The sequence below is a fragment of the Neopelma chrysocephalum genome, unplaced genomic scaffold, assembly GCF_003984885.1.
Source record: "Neopelma chrysocephalum unplaced genomic scaffold, ASM398488v2 Primary Assembly neopelma1_25, whole genome shotgun sequence".
In the NCBI taxonomy this organism is placed as follows: domain Eukaryota; kingdom Metazoa; phylum Chordata; class Aves; order Passeriformes; family Pipridae; genus Neopelma; species Neopelma chrysocephalum.
The window spans coordinates 39,176,281-39,196,623 of NW_020897694.1; the positions used below are offsets into that span (position 1 = coordinate 39,176,281).

Here is a 20,343-nt window from a genome sequence, read left to right on the forward strand (position 1 = left end):
TTGTACTGTTCTTGAAATGTGTGCTCCATTTTTATGTCACTTCTTCATGAAAAGATGTGAAGTACCTGTAAACCTAGGATGATATTGTAGTGCTTATTCTTCCCCTTCACACTGAAAGGTTGGGCTGCAGGTCAATAGAGAGCTACTGCTGCTGTCTTATCAGGTTGCCCAGAGAGGTGTTAGAATCTCAAACCTTGGAGCTGTTCAAAAGCTATCTGGACATAGTCCTGGCCAGCCAGTTCTTGGTGGCCCAGCTTGAGGTGTGGGATTGGACCAGATGTCCTCCAGAAGTGCTCTTGAACCTCAGTCAGTCTTTGATTCTGTGATTTGTTGAGGGAGGTGTATGATGATTTTGTTTCTATCACTTTACATGCTGAGAAGAAAAAAATTGAACTTAAATAATTTAGCTACTCAGCAGTATCTAATTATTTCATTGTGATAATTAAGTGAAGAATCCAGTTTTGAATTTACAGATACTTTAATATTTTCTGATTCTTTCAGTTAAGTGATGTAACTGAGCTGAACAAGAAGTTGGAAGGTCAAGCACGAAAAGTACAAGCACGTTTAGAAAACCTACAGGTAAAGTTTGTTCTTACATGTACCTGCTTCTTTTATAGGTGATCAGTGAAATGTAATTCATTGTTATATTTTGTTGTAGAGGAAGCATGAATTTTCAGTAGCACAGAAGTCTGACAATATACGTCAAGTGATGCAACAAAGCAAACCCGTGAAACAGGAAAAAGTGATGGTAACATCAAAAATCGCTAAGGTAAGAATTGAGCAAAAGTCTTGACTGTTTCCATTCAAAAGGCATTAGGCAGTGTAACATTCTCTGTGTATCTGCTGGAAATTAAAATTCCAATTTTGTTTTATGAGTAAATTAATTATAATAAGAGAAGAAACATATTGGGAGAAAACACAGTTAACAAAGAATGAAGTTTGTTGCTAAAAATGTGTCTTGGATTTCATATTGCGTATGTCAATAGTATATGTGTATATTTTTATTTATATGGCATGCTTTCCACTTCCTGTCGTGTCATCTTTCATCTGCCAATTAGAATTATAACCTGCTTCCACTTTAATGGATTTCTTTTGCTGTGTCAGAGAAAATCTCAAACTTCTTCTGCTTACTGCTGCCATACAGCACAGCACTGTCCTTATGAATAACACCAGGCAAAAAGTAGTCAGTCAGAAGTATCTGATGAAGAATCTTAATCTTCTAAAAAAAATGTTATTTTTTTGAGAAATAATCTTTAATGGGGGAAAGAGAATAAATGCAGTGTTCATACACAGTTCCAAAACAATCACCTTTGTTTCCTTAAAAAATCTTCTTTCATTACTTAGTGAAATGCTTTCTTTCTCCATGTAATTCCATTTAGTAGCAAGTGAACTGTGAAATGAAAAACAGATATTCACACCATCCTACTTAACTAATCTACATTGGAGGCCTTTAAAACTGTGCTGTATATATATAGCCAACAAATTCTCTTTACATAGGTTTTAACATACTTTGGTTGCAAGTGTAATACAAATAGTATCAGTAATTACAGTTCTGATAGAAGAGGAAAACAGTTATCTGAAGGTAGATAGAAGAAAACTTCTGAAGTCTTTAGAGGACTGTTTGTGCAGCCTGTCTTCAGGTATCTCTGGATGTCTTTCATAGAGTATTTCATTGCAGTGTAGTACAACCAGAATGACAATTCCAAAATGTCTTTGTTGTTTTTTTCAACAATGCTAGTTGCCCAGTTAAATTTTAACAACAGTAAATTGTGTGAAATAAAGCAAAGTAGGTCTAGTGCATTGACGTAAGAATTTCCCCATGCAAAGGACCTGCTTTCTCCTGTAGTTCATTTGTCTGGAATTATAAAATGGAGTGATTTTTTATGTGAATTTTTTTTCCAAGGTGTTTTACTACTGTTTGTCCAAATATAAAATAAATTATTTTTTTTACACCCAGAAACGATCACAAACAGTGCCTGTCCTGCACTGCGGAGCGGGGTGTGAGAGAGAGAGAAAAACATTGCAGGGTTCCTTCTGGGTCTCTGGAAGAAAGGCCTGACAACAAATGACTTAATTAAAAGGCTATTTTAATAAGACAGTGTAAGAGGAGGAATAAAGACAGCAAGTAAAATCTTATGTTCCTTCAGATGCTGGGAACCCTGTGTTTGAGCAGCATCAGGTGGAGCTTGGGTGGATTTTTCCCAGGGCATGCCGAACTGGTCCTGTCCATTGAAAGAAGCTCCTCCTCTTTGGCCATTCAAGATATTACATAATTTTCTTGCAAGAAAACAGCTGTATTCATAAAGGACGTTCACAGGAGAAGAACTTGTTGCCTTTTTAGACAAGGGCAAGGCCAGGCAGGAGGCATGTTCAGCAATTCCACTTGGGAGCTGCCTGATTTTATCCTGCAGCCAAGCACAGGATGAACTGTGCAGTTGATTGATCTGTGCAGCACAGCTCAGGCTGCACCTACTCAGGTTAACTGTGATGTTATCTCTGACTCCTTTATGTACAGTAGTCTCCCAGTCAGGATTGCCACATTCCAACCCTTGATCCACATACAGTTCACCTTTCCCAGTGATATTGTAAGTTACATATTAATAATATGCAGGCTTCTCAAACCCTAGGTACAAGGCCCAACAGAGCACACATGGCCTGTTCCAGATCACTATCTGCTTGAATATGTTTTCCATGGGCTCCGTATACAGTAACTTACCTCCCAGATTTTATCAGGCATAAAATTGTCATCCTTTGTATTATGCATAATATTTCATAACAAATGTATTCTCATGTGTTTCAGTCTGTTACTGTTTTGGCTTAGAAAAAAATTAACTTGGAAGCTGAAATATCTGATGTTATGGATGTATTACAGCTACCATTGAATTCACAAGTTTATGAGCTCTTAAGTTTTCTTATGGATTGGATCTCAGACCAGCATCTTAGCAAAATAAAAACACAAGAAGAAAGAGATGACAGTTATAAACTTACGGTTACCCAGAGCTCAGATAAACCCTCTACTCGGCAAAAGTGTATGAAGGTAAAGGGGTTTGGATTGCTTGTGTTAACATGTTTCAGATTTCTGGGGGGGGGGAGGTTTAAATGATTCTGAGAGTATAACAGGTCATCATGTAATTAGAACAAAATCACTGTTAATAAGTCAGTATTCATTCCAGCAGTGAGATACAATAGATACATTGTCATTTGTAAAGCATACAGATAATTTTTAATAAAAAGTGTGGTGTTCAGTCTCAAGATGAGAGTTTCAGCATTTTATCTCTAGTCACTTCTTTCAGTTGGTACTTTGTGTTTTATGCGTGATACTGTACATAATTCCTCTGTTTCAAGGAGGTTAACAGGTCAAATTTAAAATATTTTAATGCCTATTTAGATATTAATGTTTCAATTTATGACTGATAAAAGGTGATGCTGTGCTGTACTTTCAGCACTTTTATTGTTTTCTTTCTGGCGATACCAAGATTTGGAAATCAGTGAAATATTCATAAAATCCATTTCTGTTGTATTTCTTCATTACATAAAAGATTTATAGCCACTGGGGTTGGATTTCCTGAGATTGAACTCACATGTATCTCCACTTTTGCATGTAAACCTCTGTAAAATTTAAAATCTGTGTGTGCATATAATTCTGTTACCTCTACTGGATCTGCCCAGAGAATATTTGCATATGTAATCTGTTAGATTACAAGAGAAAACTCAAAAAAAAAAAGTTAGGAAGTCTATTTGTTTGGGTTTCACTTACAGTTAGCTTATAGAGTAGTTTTATATACTGCATGTAATTCTACTTTTGTGTATTTTTACAGCTTTTGCCTATAGCTACTGAGCAACTCCAGTGGATGCCATATGTGAATTCTAAACTGCACATGCCTGTAATTAAATTTATTTACTGGTCTATAAGACAGCTAGACACTGATATACAGGTAAAACAAGTAGTCCTCTTGCAGTATGTTTTTTTAATAACTAGATTCACAGAAGATATTAATGGATTTTGCATTTTAAATACATATGAAAAGTGGATGTTTTCAGGTCGTATATAGAAAAGAAACTGCTGTAAAGTCTAAATTCTTAGTGTTTAACATAGATAGATGCCAAATGAAAAAAAATCAAGTTAAATTTAAATTTGGCATTGTGTATCTAAATACTGTGTTCGTAAGTATGTGATCTCTGTTGTGATTTCTAAGCACATCAGAAATTACGTTTTTGCATATGTAGTTACAAAACTTGCACTAGAAAAGGCAGTACTTTCAGATGCACTTTATGCATGAGATTTGTTGAAATTGATGGAAGTGTGTGGCAAAGCAGTGAAGAAATTTTGCTTTTTTTCTGTTCTCTGCTTGGTGTCTAAACACAAGACGTTCCTTGCACTCTTTGACTAGAATGCTATAAGAAAATATGTAGCAGTATGATAAAGAAAAAGATAGTAGCCACACTGTAAAGACTCAGCATAGTGCTGTCAGTAGTGCTTTTGCTGAATCAAAAGATAGAAACTTTGTAAATATCCTGAGGTTAAATTCAATAGAATACTAAGCTGTTGTGTTTGGTGCTAATAAGTAACTATATTTTAAATGAGCATATTGTGAAGTTTGATTCTGAGGTAGTATTTCTTTATAGTTTATGACGAAAAGTCTAATAGATATTACCTGTACAGTGTTCTTAAAGTTCATATTTAGACCTTGATTCTGTGAATGGTTTTATAGGATGTAACTTCAGGCAGCCTTACAAAATAGAGTTGACTGAAACTGAACTTTTTCTGGAACCAGAGGCAACTTAAATAATGTCAGCATATCCAAGGCCCTCACTAATAAGTCTCTTGATGAACTATGTGTTGATACGGCACCGCGATAGTGTTGTTCAACTGCTTTTGGAACACAAAGCAGCGTTGTCTATACAAATTATATTCCAATATGTGGTCAAACAATTTGCTACTTAATATTTAATCACATGGGGAACATATATATCACTGTATAGTGCACAGGATTTCAATGTGTTTTTATGTTTACACTAATTATTATTATTATTATTATTATTTATTAACTCTATGCACTGTTTGAAACAGCATGCAACAATGAGATCAACAATGAGGAGACTGGGTGAAGATATTTTCAAAGGCATAGTGAGCAAGGGAAACCCACATGGTTCTTCTGAACAGTCTATAGAGAGTAAATCAAAATCAGCAGCTTTTTTTAAGAGTTCCTGTATGCCTTTGAGATTTCTGTCAACTTTAATTGTGCTTAAAACAGTGACACAAGGCAAGTTAAGATTTTTTTTATATTAATTTATTTATTTCAGTCATGTGCCTGGATAAAAAGCATTTCAATGATACTATAGAGTCTGTTATGCTTTATTAGTGAAAAGTGGTTTTACTTGAGTTTGACTACCTTGTGAAGCAAAATATGTATGAATCTTGCTATTATTCATTTCATGTTTGAGTTTATGTGTTCCTTTTAATATGATGACTTGTTAGATCAGTCAACATTTCTGAAGAAGGGGAAAAGAGAAATTGATAATTCTGTCAAACTGTTTTCCTTCCTTGTCCTTTTGACATAGAGAGTGGTGTTCACTTTTGTGAGAAGAAAAACCTTTGATCAGTCTGATTTATTGAGATATTTTAAAATTAACTTATAGATTAACTTTGGTTATTTAAATAAATTCTTCCCCATTTTTAATTTATATATATATATATATGGCTTCTTTGAACACTTCAATATAATCTGAATTATGCTTGAAGGTTCTTAATTCATGTATGTGCAGATGTGATGAGTAATCCAAAAGAATGTTTTATTTTGACTTCTATTATTAGGTTTCTCTTTGACTTAGTGTTTTAATTCGATAATGGCCTCAGTGATTGCTATGAACCTATGCAAAAGGAGTCCATCAGCATAAAATCAGCAGAGTTGATAGGTCCCCTCTGAATCCTAAATGCAATGTAATTGCTACTTATTATCAAGTTGAGTTTCTGACTTGATTTTTTTGTGTGTGTTTATTTCTTTGGGAAAAAAAAGATCACATATTCTCTTAAACAATATAGTCCATACAGCCTCCAATGCCTGTTAGGGGATTATTCTATCTGAAACAGCTACATCACTTTCAGCTCTTTCTTCTGCCTTTTGTTAACCAGAAAGGATCAGGAGGGTTGTGTAGGGGGGCATCACAGGGTGAGTGACTCTTACCTTTCAGTGTGAGATTTTTTCTGTTTCCTTTGTTCCCAGAACCCTTCCACCTTTTACACTGGCAGATATGTATAACAGTAAAGTAGAATTTTCTACTTAAAACCTATATAATTTGGTGTTGGCAAAGAAATAGAGGAAGCTGGGTCTTCCTTGCCTTATGGGAGAGGGAGAAGATAAAGGTTTCAAAGTAGACACTACAGGATTACACAAATCAGATTGTATCTGGACAGTGTGACAAAAAGTGTGGAAAATATAACTCAAAGACTAGAGTAACTGTTTTCCCAGCTGATTTGTTAACAGCTGCCTTTTAGTTATGAAGTCTTTTCTCCCTTCAAGGGAAATAGATAGCAAGAGGTGTTGCAGATCTTTTTATGGAAGTCAGGCAGAACAGTAATTATATACCATCAAGAGCAGGTGTAAGATGCGATTGCTGCTTACCTGCAACAACTTAGCAGTACTGTGGTGCTGCATAACTGGGATTTTTTGCAAGAATACATTTTACAAGGATAACATAAGAATGAATGTATTTATAACTCTTTTCCAACTCTTTGTGATATTAACCAATTATTTTTCCCTTTTCAAAGACATTTTAAAAGCACAGATCATTTTGATAGCAAGTAATTGTTCAGTGGGGCTACAATTGAACAACCTAACCTAATCTCAGAGATGGTTCTGCTTTAGGCAGGAAGGTTAGATTCCAACTAAATTGTTCCACGATTCTATGCTACCTTTGATTTTTGTGACCTTTTATTCTCTGAATGGTTTCTATTTTAAAATGTCATTACTGGTAACACATTTAGTCTGGTAATAACACAAAGAGATTGAGATAGGTGACAGAGATGTTAATTATCAAGGTACTCCTGAAAAACCATGCCAGAATGTCCAAATCAGACACCTGCTTTGTCATCTGATTTTTTTTTAGCCTCTTGCGTGAAATATATTGTGAATGTTAGGCCAGTTCCTTAGACAGCAGAGATCCACATCACAAAATTGCTGCAATCTTTGGCACCCTGATTGACACTAAATTGGGAGGCCAAGATTTTAAATGCATATATAATGAATAGTGTTCTTGTTCATGGAAGTCTTGCTTCTGGATTAGATAGTTAAGGAGGTTAGTTTGTCTTTATGCTTAACAACCTGTTCAGGATTTATGTTGAGAGTATTTACAGTAAATACAGGATTTAAACATGATGGAAGACCACCCTGACATCATTAATGAACTAACACAGTATTTCAGCTGTTGGAGGAAACTATTTCAGTCAAGACATTTTGGTGAAGCATGATAATTGTTCTTAAATTGCAACTCACATTTCTAGAAATGTTTGATAAAAGCAATGCAACAAGAATTGCAATACCAAAACTAGTCATTGCCGAGACTGATTTACCCTAAGCAGATGAACAATCTTGATTAGAATGAACCAGTTTAGCTTTTCATTGTTCCCTTTTACTGCTGGCTTCTATAACATGGAAAATATGATCTGATGTTAAACATATGTCAGATATCACTGTGTATGAATTTTGATCACTCTCACCACATGGCACTAGTGATCTAGTGATAAAGTAGCACATTTGAACACACATCTTCTTTCCCTTAAATGTCAGTATCCAGCAGATGGCACCATAGTTAAACTTTTGCAGCAGGATAAATTGTTCCTTCTACTTAATTTTCTGTGCTCCAGATGATCAATGGGATTCCAAGACACTGAGGGCAATTTGATATCAGGAAATTAAGAAATTAGATTGGTTCACTTAATCTGCATTCTTAGGATAATTTAATGCACTCCACAATGAATGAGAATATAAAATGTATGTGCTGAAACTACCGCTTTTTATAGAAGGAATGGGAGTAGTTGCTCTGGTGAAAGTAATTGCTCCTACTCAGACAAATCAGCCATTGACTCCTTTAATAGAGGTGTCCCAGATGTTGAAACCAACTATGCCAGCTTATATTTTCTTTCCTCTTAAGCAAAATATTTGCAGGACTTTACATTTGTAAGTATATATTTCTTAAACATAGTAGATAGTGTCTTTCTCTGCTGAGAATAAATTGTTAAGGAATAAAAACAGACAAGTAAATTTAATATTTTCACCATTTAACTTTTAAGTATGTATCTGCAACGGAAATTGTCGAACAGTTGTTCACATTGCTTAATGAAATTATGGTTATAGAAGTCTTATTGCCTGTATTCTGGTATCTTTCAGTGGATTACCTGGCTCAGGCATTTGATTCCCTTCGCATAGACTTGAAGACAGATGAAGGGAAGGCCTTATTTTTGGAATACCAATGTGTGCCTGTTGTATTAAGTCACTTAAAAGTATCCAGTAGAGGTCTGCTTTCCAGTGCTCTTGATGGATTACTTCAGATGACCATGGAATCTGGTAAATTGGGGTAATTAAAAAAAAGATAAAAATTTTAAAAATCAGGATGAGAACAGGTGAGGTAAGCATAAATACAATGTAAAACAGCACGATTCTTATGTATAAATGATCTAATGTAATATTAACGTTCATTTGTATCATGTACATTCATTAGAGACATAAAACATACATCTGAATTTTCTTTCTTTGTCATCTTGTGTTTTCTGCTCCCTCTCAGCACCTATGTTTTATATTTTGTCCTGGTTGCTTTCTTATTTATTGCTGTGAATTTTTTGTTGCTCTTTTTTGGTTTGGCATTTCAGTTTATTCCACTGTATTATTTTGCTGATATTTTTCTTTGAAGTCAGTCTGTGCCAGGGAAGCCAAGTCATGAAAAACTGCCAGAAGGTGGAAATAAAACATAGGTTGTATTTAAATTCTTTTCCTAGTTTGGATGAACAGATCATCCACAATCATTTTTCAGTTTCTAATAATTGAAAATGGCATTTCTAAAAGAGATGGTTATATTTTGCTGAATTTTACTGTGCCAAGATGGTTATGTTTTACTGAATTTTACTGTGCTTTGGTCCTAGAAAAGTGTTAATAATCCTATTTGTCACAGCATTTTCCAAGTGATCCAGGCTAAGGATCAGTTGATAACCAACTGGATAAACATGAAGGTAGAGAGGCATTCCAGTGCCATTGAATAAACTTTGTGTTTTTTTTTTTAAAGGTGAAAATCACTCACTGCTTTGTAGAACAGAATAGGGGAAGGGGCTGCTGCTATTTTTGAAATGTTTGTTATTTTGGAAGGGTTTTCTTACCATGCATTGTACTGATTAAAATACAAAGCATGTTTGACTTGGGATAGTATAGCATTGAGTAAACAGCAACTTTGTAGCAATGTAAGTGCAGAAATATTTAACTAAAGTTCTATTCTTCCTTGCAGACTCTTTTTCTGATCATGTAGTTAATGCAGTCTTACACTGAGGTATTCTTCCTAATAGTCATGACTGTGGCTGATAAAATGATTGGGAAAGAATTAATTGAATGCACAAAGGTCACAACCTAAGCAAAGTGGGTGGTGTCTGGTATTATTTTGGGTAATGTCCATAACAGTACATCTTCTGTTACCTCTCAGTAGTCAATCTGATATACTAGATGCCTGCAGTTTGAAGAATAATGAAGATATATTTTGAGAGACTCAAATTTGCTTTCTTGCTTCTCAGAGAAGTTGTATGTATGTGAAATCAGGGAAGTAAGAGTACTGTTTAATGGAATTGACATTTGATTGAGAACTATTTCTTGGCAACTGGATATAAAGCCTTATGCAGAACCTTTCTCTTTGGTAGAATAAATTGCCAATACACAAGTTATAGGCATGTTCTGCTTTTTTGCAATACATAGTTGGTGTTTTGCAAGAAGTTGTTAACCATCAGAAGTAGGATTGTTGATGGGAAACTGTTTTCATTGCTTTGTAAGTTTCCTATTAAAAAGTCATTAAAAGATAAACTATAGATGTCAGTGAATATTCAGAGGACTCTCTATGTTAAAGTAAAACAGGAATTTATGCTCACAGTATGCTTACAGTTTTAAAGCTGTATTCATGTGCAGCCATATATGTGAAGTCATAGGTAGCTGGCCATATACTCAAATACAGAATTGTATTACCCGAAAAGACAGTATCTGGCCAACAGGAGGCAAAGTCTAGACTTTTATTTTTTGCTGTAATATATGCCATCCTAACCATTCTTTCAATTTGCTATAACAAATTGTTTGTTAAAAAATACTACCTTTAGAGAGGAAGTGATTAGAAATTAAGTTGGGAAAAAAAAGTGGTTTTTTTTCTTCATAGTATTTTCTATAACTTAATTTTTTAAGTTTTAATTTTTTCATGAAGTATTTTTACAGATTTAAATTTTAGTTGTTCAATCTGAAAAATGTTAATCAGATGTGAAATAGCTACTATGTTTCAATAGTCCTCCCTGTAACTGCATGTACTTTTTTTATAGTAAGCAATGAATGCTAATGTTTCTGTGCAGTTCAGGCCTATCTGAGGTCCTTATGTAGGCTGTCTCCCGTGTAAGAAATTATCTTCCTCATGTTACAGAAATGAAGCCTAGGGTTCCCTCATATGTTAAGGAAAATTACTTAAACTGCATATGAAGAAGGTACCTACTAATCTAAGATGGATATTTCTGTTGATAGAAATTAGTCTGCAGTACTGAGTAAGCAGATTTAGTTTTGGAATGCACATTCTCAGATTTTGGATCAGTATCATTGCTTTTGGCTTCACAATATGTCTGGTACAATCGGTCCAGAATCCAGGTTTCCATTGCAAGTTCGAACATTGACAGTGCCGGTAAGGCATTCACTTACTAAAACCATGATGAGGTATTAGTATCATCTTTTCCTATCTATGCACAAAACCTTAATGGCAAGTTTAAATTAATGTTCTTACTGTTATGCATCTTACTGGCACACAGCCCTCCATGCACTCCATCTCCATCTCTCCTCAGGAGTTTCACATCAAGAATTTGGGAGAGTCCTAGCACCACCATTTCAATGGAAAATGGTGGAGGTCTGAAAGGTAACATTCCTCAGTACTTTTTTACTGTGTGTACGTATGATTTCACTATTATATGTTCAGCAGTCTTGGCCAGATCAGGATATGCATTCATACGCAATATCTTTTACTGTTCTGATTGTTGCCTTCTTCTCTTAGATCTTTTTTCACAAGGAAGAGAAGTATCAGCAGACAGAGATGGAGGAATAACTAATTCTAGAGTGATTTACTTGTCTGAGAAGACTTGCTAGATCACGAGGTGGTCCAGAGGATGGCGTGAGGCATTTCAAAACCTGAAAAAAATGCATGAAGTTGGGATTCTTCAGTTCCTTCTGGAAACTGTGGCCAGAAAGCCAAATAGTGTTGTGTTAATGTTCTGTACTCTTTTTTTCTTTTTTTTTGCCTGGTATGCTGGGAATAACATTTAGCAAGGAGTATTTTGGTAATAGAACTGCAGCATAATTTTTTTGGCATTTTAGAGATGCCATGATTCATTCTAGGGCTTTCTTTGCACTAGTCAGCATCCCATAGCTACTGTTTAGGAAAAATGAAAGCAACAAGGATCACTCAAAATAGTCTAGTTTAAAAGAAAAAAAAAGGCAGTAAACCAGAGTTTGACAAGATCTACTTCTCTGCCATTCTCTGCCATGTTTGTTAACACCATTTGCTTCTGTAAAGGTAAGACTAACTTTAATAAAACAGAGTGTCTATTTGTAAAAAGTCTTTCGCAGTGCAGTGGGAAGAAGTACAATCTATATGGTGAGAGGCAGCTGATAGTCAAGATCTCTGTGTATCATGCTAACTGGTATGCAGTGTGCCTGCACATGTTTTTATGTGTTTGGGCACATCCATACCCTAAAGACTGTGGCTGATAAAGATAACTGTCAGGAGTTCAAGCCACAAAAATACTCCATTTAAAGATCAATACCCCTTCACTTCAAAGGCTAATGAAACTTTGCTCATTGAGAATTTGGAACTCCTCTGGTTTCAGTGAGCTTCTGTGTTCCAGTCTGAAGGAAGAAGCAGATGTTGTTTTTTGCACTGCACAACTCAGTTGTGTGAAGTACAAAGGAGAGCACATAGGTTACTACACTAAATGAGCCCTATACAACTTCTAATGACAGTCTTTTTTTTGGAAACCTCACTTGGAATCCCCATGTCTAATGAGAGCAAAAAAGTATGAGCAACAAATGTCACAGATAGTTTCACTGAGTTTTTACTCTTGCATTACCTTTTGCATCATGCCTTCCCCGAAAAAAAGGCACCATTTTTGAACATAGAAAACAAAAGATTGGCTCCTTTGAGTGGAATGTATGCATGGATCACATACACTTTGCAAATGGTAGGTAGCTGTGTGTGTCTATATATGTATGTATATGTGCATATTTATATTCACATATGTGGCACCAGCAGAGTCATCCTTGAGTACTCAGACATTAGGGAGGACGTTACTGCTGAGCAACATCTGAAGGTTCACTCAGATGACAGGAAAGAGGAAAATGTAACTGTAGTAATCAGGGATTAGGCATTTCATTTCTACTCCAAAGACAAAAGGGGAGTATCAACTTATTTTGACCCCCTTTGTGTCAAGAGGCCTATCCATTTGCATTCTTAATGGTAAAATCATTTGACATCATTTCCTCGTTAGAGCCACAAGATGAACTATGAGCTGTCAAGGTGGTCTTTTTGGTTCATCTCTTACTTCAGATTCCAGGTTGGAACTTTTTCGGTCACTACTAGGATCAGGGTTTACTCTTTAATCATTTTGATTCTCAGTTAGAGAGATCTTGCCATATTCCACAGAAATAATGTCAGTCTAGTAAATCTCATAAAGCAAGTTTGAAGCTCATTTAAAACTGTAAATAAAAATGCACCTGAGGTCCACAGCTTCATGAAAAATTTATCTGAGTTGACATCTTTTCTGTACAAGAGTAGATAACACCAGTGTACCTGTCCAGCTGAGCCATAGGAGCACAGTGGTCTTAACACCACAGGAATTCTGTGAAGAAATAGTTAAGACTTCCAGTACCCTTGGGAAGCTAATTTGTATGTGTTTCTTGAAACTTACTTGCATCACCGTAGCATACAAAGATCCAGAGACCACAAGTATACAATACTGTCACATTATTTCTTGAATGGATTCACTTTATGTGTATTTATCAAACTGGAATCTCAAATTGTATAGGTGTCACCAGACTACATTATGGTTTAGGTATCAAAACTTGAATAGTGTTGGTTGACCAAGCTGTTGTATCATTCCCCTCAGCAGGACAGGGGAGAGAAATTAAGATGGAAAAAAAAATCATGGGTCAAGATAAAGGCAGTTTAATAAAGCACAAGCAAAGTCCATACATGGAAGCAAAGGAAATCAAAAGATTTTATTCTCTGCTTCCCATCAGCAGGTGGTGTCCAGCCACTTCCTGGGAAGTGAGACTTCAGCATGCATAGAGGTTGGTCTAGAAGGCAATGTCATAAATAACGAATACCTCCTTCCCTTCCAGTTCACCCTTCCCTCTTCTCCTTACTCTTAGCTTTTATTGTTGAGCAGATATCGTATGGTATGGGAGTCAGTTTGGGTCAGCTATCCTGGCTGTGTCCCCTCCCCTCCCAAGATCTTGCCCAACCCCAGCCTGCTGGAGAGACAGTGCTGATGCTGTGCCAGCATTGCTTAGCAGTAGCCAAGCACTGGTGTGTTACCAGCGCCCTTCTAGCCACCAATACAAAGCACAGCTCTTTGAGGGCTGCTGTGGGGAAAATTAACTCTGTCTCAGCCAGACCCAATAACACCCAATCAGTAATGGTTTTGAAACTTTATCAGTGTCAGAGATACAGAATATATACATATATATATGTGTGCCAATCTTGTTTGCCTCACCTCTTTTACAAAAATGTTAAAGCCTAAGGCAGAGGTAAAATATTATACTGATCACTTTTCTTTTAATATACTAAAACATTTAAAGCTGGAACAAAGGCTGACTTTTGAATGTCAGGGGTGAAAAAAGTTGAGGTTAGTTTTGGCCAGCTCTTCAGGGCATAAGAGTGAGAGTCTGCTAAACATATTATGCAGTAATTTCAGACAGTTTACTTTGTGTCAAGAGAGCTTCAGTTTCAGTTTACTTTCATGCTCTAATAGTGTTGGGATTTTTTCATATTCCAGTACTTCTGTGGATTCTGTTCACTACTTTTACTGTTAGTGGACTTGAGGACAGAAACTTTGCTACTGAGTCCGTACATAACCATTTGCATTCTGTTAGCAAATTGCTTCATTTAGCCTATGCTAGAAACTTAATAAGTAGCTGAAATGAAGTTGTGGGTAATTGTTAGGATAAACAATATAATGTTAAATAATTTATGTTGTATTTCATGTTCTTTGTGTGATGGAGAAATTATTTTTCTTCAGATGAGCTCAGTGGCCTAAGTTGAAGTCTGATTGGTTTAGTCAGCCATCTTCAGTGGAATAAGTTGCTTCTGAATTTCACAGTTGTGAGAGTTAACAGCTTGTTGTGAACCTGACAGTAGAAAATCAACTCCACAAAGTTATTTTATCCCTTTTCTTACTACATTCTGTTAATATTTTTGTCTAAAAATGTCCATAATGGTGCATAAATTGGTACATTTCAACCTGTTCAGTCTTCTGCTTTAAGTGTACTTTCTAATAGCAGATGCATGAGAACACAGAACCAAAGCAGCACTGTAGCTACCATGTTTGGCTTTTAGTCCCATCTCTAAGCTCTGAACCCTTCTGAAGAATTAAGAATTAAGAACAAAATCTTCTCTGTTAGCATTGTAATAGAAAGTAGATTTAGTGTCTTGATAAATTCTGAATGTGCTTGATGATAGATTTCTACAAATGCAGTGCTCTGACTGCCTTTGGAACAAAATGTATTAACTGTTTCATGCTGATGTTTCAGTTTAGTGAAGTGGCATATAATGTATTTATTGCTTAACATAGCTCTTACCATTTCTCATTTAAATTACTATTAAAATTAATGTTTAATAATTGAAGTAATAGTTACTTTTAATCATTAAAATTGTTATACTATGAACCAGTGACTTCCAGGGCACCTTCATACCCCAAAGTTGCCTCCCTAAGACTACAAATGTCTTAGCAGATCTTGTTTCTAGGACCATGGGTGCAACACACTGTTCCAGAGAGTTCCTGTGTGTCAGACATGAAACACTTTCTGGAAACCATCTAGTAATAAGTAACATGACCTCATCAAGAAAATTTGTTCTATGGGTGTTGAAGAACATCACATCATTAGTATTAAATCACCCTGTAGTTGAATACTTGTCATATACAATCTTGTCAAATATTGTTCTTCCTGTCTTCTCCCTTCTCAAGCAGCTTAGTGTGGTTTTTTTACTTGTGAATCAGTTAAAAGGGTTTCAAAGGATGTAGTGAGTTTGTTAATTGTAGTCTGATTCATGCCTGATTTAAATCTGCTGTTAGCAGAGAGCTGCCTGCCTCAGTTTCACCCTTTGCACTTTTATACAAAGGTATTATATGTCTTAAATTTTTCCTGCAGTGATAACTGACTTCTGTCATGTAGATTAATAAGTTCCCCTTTCCCAACCTTAAGTTCATTCAATGAAATCAAAACTTACCTGCTCATTGGACATTAAAAAACACTAGCCTTTGCTTTAAATAAAACTTATATTTTCTTTCTCTTCAAGCCTATTTCTGTTTTGCAGAGAGTATATTTTGCATTAGCGTGTACTTATTCACAAATTGAGATAAGTGCATATTCAAAAAAAGTCATCTCAAAATTATTCTTTCATTTGTTTACTGTAAGTTAAGGCACATTGTGGTTGGGCTTAACTGTGATTTCTTAACCATATTAACATCACTGAAGATTTTTAGTGACTTCAAAAGTAGGCTGTATTTACACGTGCACCGAGCCTTACTTCTAATTTTATTTTTTTTTTAAGAAAATAGTATGGTTATGGATAACCAAGTCTGTGTCCAGATGTATTCATCTCATAGGGAAGTTAATCAAGCCAGTGAAGATAAAAAGATTGTAGTAAGAAGCTGTGCTTATTTACATGTAAACTGAATCTTTTTACATGGACTACCTACACTCTCTCTTTTCCTTTGTATTGGAATGCGTCCATAACTGATGCTAGGTATTCTACAATGTGCACTGTTCTACAGATACTTCTAAAATGTCAGTGGTCAGAATCTGTCAAGGAAACTCAAACCTGCCCCTTTATGGTTTCTCTTGAGTCTTAGCATTTTGAGACTTTACAGACTACAAGCAGTAGTGAAGCATAGAGTAAAAAATGCCTGTATGCTTAAACAGATTGAATTTAATTTTTCCATAATAATATCTTTATTGGTAACTGGTAACTTTGCAGGATTGTAACTTTTGAAGTGAGCTTATTCTGCAGCACTGAAAGGGTAAAATTGTGAAGTTTGTGAATATCAAACTAAGGTAGGATTCCCCCTCACCTTTGTGAAAGGCAGATGTGACAATTCTCCTGAGGAATTGTGTTTGAAGCTATAGCGAAAGAAATTATTTACAGCTTATGTGGGATGAGCATTGAAATACAAACCATTTAAAAGGAAATCCTTCCTCTGTTATCCTGTAATTTTTATTCATTTTTCTAAAAACAGTGAATAATTATGTTGAATTAATAGATGTTTTAGTTTAGTACTTTAACCACAGATAAGTATCTCTAACTCTGTTAAATGCAGCCTAGATAATGTTACAACCAACCTGTATATGTTGAAAACAAGCAAGTACACCAAAATTCTGTACATATTTTTGTTAATTAATTGCAAGCTTAGTTTAAATATTTTGATTTTGATTAAATTAATTTAGTATGAAGTATCAGTAGCCTTCTGTCTAATAACAAATAATACCTGTTATTATTTTGTCCTTGTTTTAGTAACAGTCGTGTAATGCTTAGCCATTCTGAATTTTAGACCTCTGTGTCATTCACTCCAAAGTAAGAAAGAGAAGCGGCCATTAAATATAAAGTTATGTAGAGCCAAGTAGCCACTTCAGAAGTAAATCTTCACTGTTCATTTAGGGCACTGCTGTAGTTCATAAGCAGCTTGCAATTTTGAAGGGAGATGTGAATGCTAAGTTTTTTAAAGTATTTCATGTTAAAAAGAGTTGTTTATATCAGTATGTGGATATACACATCCCTTTTCAAGTCAATTTAAGTTGTGAAATCTTTAGAACACTAAAGTTTATTCAAGTAGGATCTTGTTTGCTCTTATTTACTAAACTTGCATTTCATTAATAAACAGTTTACAGTTTTATTGCTTTTCATAAAATGGTTTAATTTAAAACTAAATATGATTTAATTAGGAAAAAATATTTTTGTACACATTATATTTTGTATTTGACCAGCAAATATGTGTACTGTACTTTTTAGCCAACTGTTTTTAGAGCAATGTCATAATTCAAATTTCATAAAGAAGGGCTTTTTTGTGAAGTCAATAGTAAAAAATTGTGCAGTTTGTGTAACATCTACACATTCTCAGGGTTCAGATTTTATTTACCTGCTCACTTGCAATCTGATGTTAACAGAATTACAGGTCATGCCAGGTTGTGTTTGTTTATGTAAAGGCTTCCTTATTTGCATTTGAGATTGAAATACTGTGCTTAGTTCTGAGCTAGTTTTTACAGGAGCTGAGATATGGGAGTAGGGGAAACAAGGCAGTCAAGCTCTGACAGAAAAAGTGTTGGAATAAAACTCCTTTAGATGTTCTCTGTAAGAGAGTTACAATTCCTTTTGTGATTCTAGTAGTTCATTAGGCCTTTTCTGATTTATTGAACAAAGTAACCCATAATGGTTTATAGCTTCGATTTAAAATGCTGTCTAGATTATTTGTAAAATGGGTTTTTTCTCTCTCAGGCCTCATTAGAATCAGTCTTTAATGGTTAGACCATGTTGATTGCTCATACACACACTGAATTCAATCAGCACACCAAAAGTTTTCATCCTCTGATGTTTCTAATCAATGATTTTCCAAAAAAAATGTTTGTTTTTTCTTAATGTATCATCTTTATGCTTCTGCTCTTCTAGCAAGTAAGATAATTCTGTTTTCCATGTATTTTATACCTGTTGCATTGTAAGTTGGCAGTTCCAGCATAGGATTTCATTAGACTATTCCTATCTTCACGCCATAGTCATTAATACACCAAATAAGCACAATTGCAAAAATCAGTATTTAAAACTGAAGTTCATTTTTAGCCAATTCCTTACACTATATGACCTAGAATGACCTTCCAGTCATTCTTCTAACCCCCATCTTCTCCAGTATAATATTACATGTGTTGCTTTATCAAATGATATTGAACTCTAGATGAGTTATAATTGCTGTAGCATTTATTTACTAGAAAAGTATGTGACTATTCTGCGTCAACATACCTATAGTTCCTATACACATACTTACAGATAAACCTATAGTACATTTTATTTCCTTTTTTATTTGTCTGCTTTAGCTCCTGAAAATATCTTTATTACTGAAGGGCACGTATGTTCAGTTTGCCATTTTTTTAGTCCAAATCCAACATATATATTGCATTGACTGTTCTCTCTTCACAAAGTGCTGCTTTCTGACTTGCTTTTTACCAGGCACCAAACAGTGCTCACATCCACTCCACGTGTGGCCAGTTTCTTCAGGAGAATGCCGTAGGAAACAGTGTCAAAGGCTTTACTAAAGTTCAGGTAACAACATCCACAGTCTTTCCCTCATCCACCAAGTGGGGCACTTTGTCATAGATGGAGATCAGGTTGGTCAAGCTGGACCTGCCTTTCTAAAATCCATGCTGGCTGGACCTGCCGTGTGATGGCACTTAAGATGATCTGCTCCATGACCTTCCCTGGTACCACGGTCAGGCTGATCAGCCTGGATCCTCCTTCTGGCCCTTCCTGTAGATGGATGTCACATTTCCCAACCTCTAGTCAATTGGGACCTCCCTACTTAGCCAGGACTGCTGGTAAATGATGGAAAGTGGCTTGGTGAGCACTTACCCCAGCTCCCTCAGTACCCTTGAGTGGATCTCCTCTGACCCCGTAAACTTGTGTGTGTCTAAGTGGAAGAGAACTGGTCTTGCTATGAGACAGTGAAGGCATTAGGGCAGCTCAGCTTTTTCCTCATCCCTTGTCACCGTGTTTTCCTCCCACATCCAGTAAAGGATGGAAAAATTCCTTAGCCCTCCTTTTGTTATTAATGTATCCATAGAAACATTTTTATTGTCTATTACAACAATAGCCAGACTAAGTTCTATTTGGGCTTTGGCCCTTCTAATTTTCCCCCTGCATAACTTCACGACATTGTAGTCCTCCTGAGGTGTCTGCCCCTTCTTCCAAAGGCCATAAACTCTTATTTTTTTTTCCTGAGTTCCAGCCAAACCTCTTTGTTCAGCCAGGCTGGTCTGCTTCCCCACCAACTTGTCTTTTGGCACGTTGGGACAGCCTGTCATGTGCCTTTAAAATTTCCTTCTTGAAGAATGTCCAGCCTTCCTGGCTGGATTCCTTTGCCCCTCAGTACTGCCTCCCAAGGGACTCTCTCCACCAGTCTCCTAAAAGACGAAAGTCTGCCCCTCTGGAAGTCCCAGTTAGTAGTTCTGCTGGCCCCCTTCCTTACTTGTCCAAGAAACAAAAACTCTTATCATTTTGTCATCTCTGTGCCCAAGATGGCCTCCAACCACCACGTCACCCACAAGTCCTTCTCTTCTCACGAACAGCAGGTCCAATGGGACATCTTCCCTGGTTGTCTCCTTCATCAAGCTGCATCAGGAAGCTACGATCTTCTGCAATCCAGGAACCTTCTGGACTGTTTCCCATCTGCTGTATTGTATTTCCAGCAGACATCTGGTAAATTGAAGTCTCCCATGAGAACAATTAGCAATTATGAGATGTCTCGCAGATTCTTATAGACTGGTTCATCTGCTTTTTCATCCTGGTTGGGTGGTCTGTAACAGACTCCAAACAGAATATCTGCCTTGGCCTTTCCTCTGATTCTTAACCACAGACACTCCACCCACTCCACCCTGTCATCACCATCATCATCTAGACAGTCAAAACACTCCCTAACATATGGGGATACCCCACCACCTCTCCTTCCCTGCCTGTCCCTTCTGAACAGTTTACATCCATCCAGCACTCCAGTTGTGAGAGTCATCCACTATGTCTCTGTGATGGCTACTATGTCATGGTTTTCCTGCTGTGCAATGGCTTCCAGCTCCTCCTGTATGTTGACCACGCTGCATG

The 20,343-nt window shown here is 36.1% G+C and overlaps 1 protein-coding gene across 3 annotated transcripts in view; it reads left to right on the top strand.

Moving 5' to 3' along the window:
- Positions 1-20,343, top strand: part of CCDC138 (coiled-coil domain containing 138) — a 37,398-nt gene that overhangs the window by 10,541 nt on the left and 6,514 nt on the right. For all 3 annotated transcript variants that reach the window (XM_027675012.1, XM_027675011.1, XM_027675013.1), the window contains 6 exons: positions 502-579; positions 659-769; positions 2,873-3,037; positions 3,819-3,935; positions 5,072-5,264; positions 8,388-8,564. In XM_027675012.1, the coding sequence (XP_027530813.1) occupies positions 502-579; positions 659-769; positions 2,873-3,037; positions 3,819-3,935; positions 5,072-5,264; positions 8,388-8,564 (841 nt within the window). The remainder of the gene's footprint in view (positions 1-501; positions 580-658; positions 770-2,872; positions 3,038-3,818; positions 3,936-5,071; positions 5,265-8,387; positions 8,565-20,343) is intronic.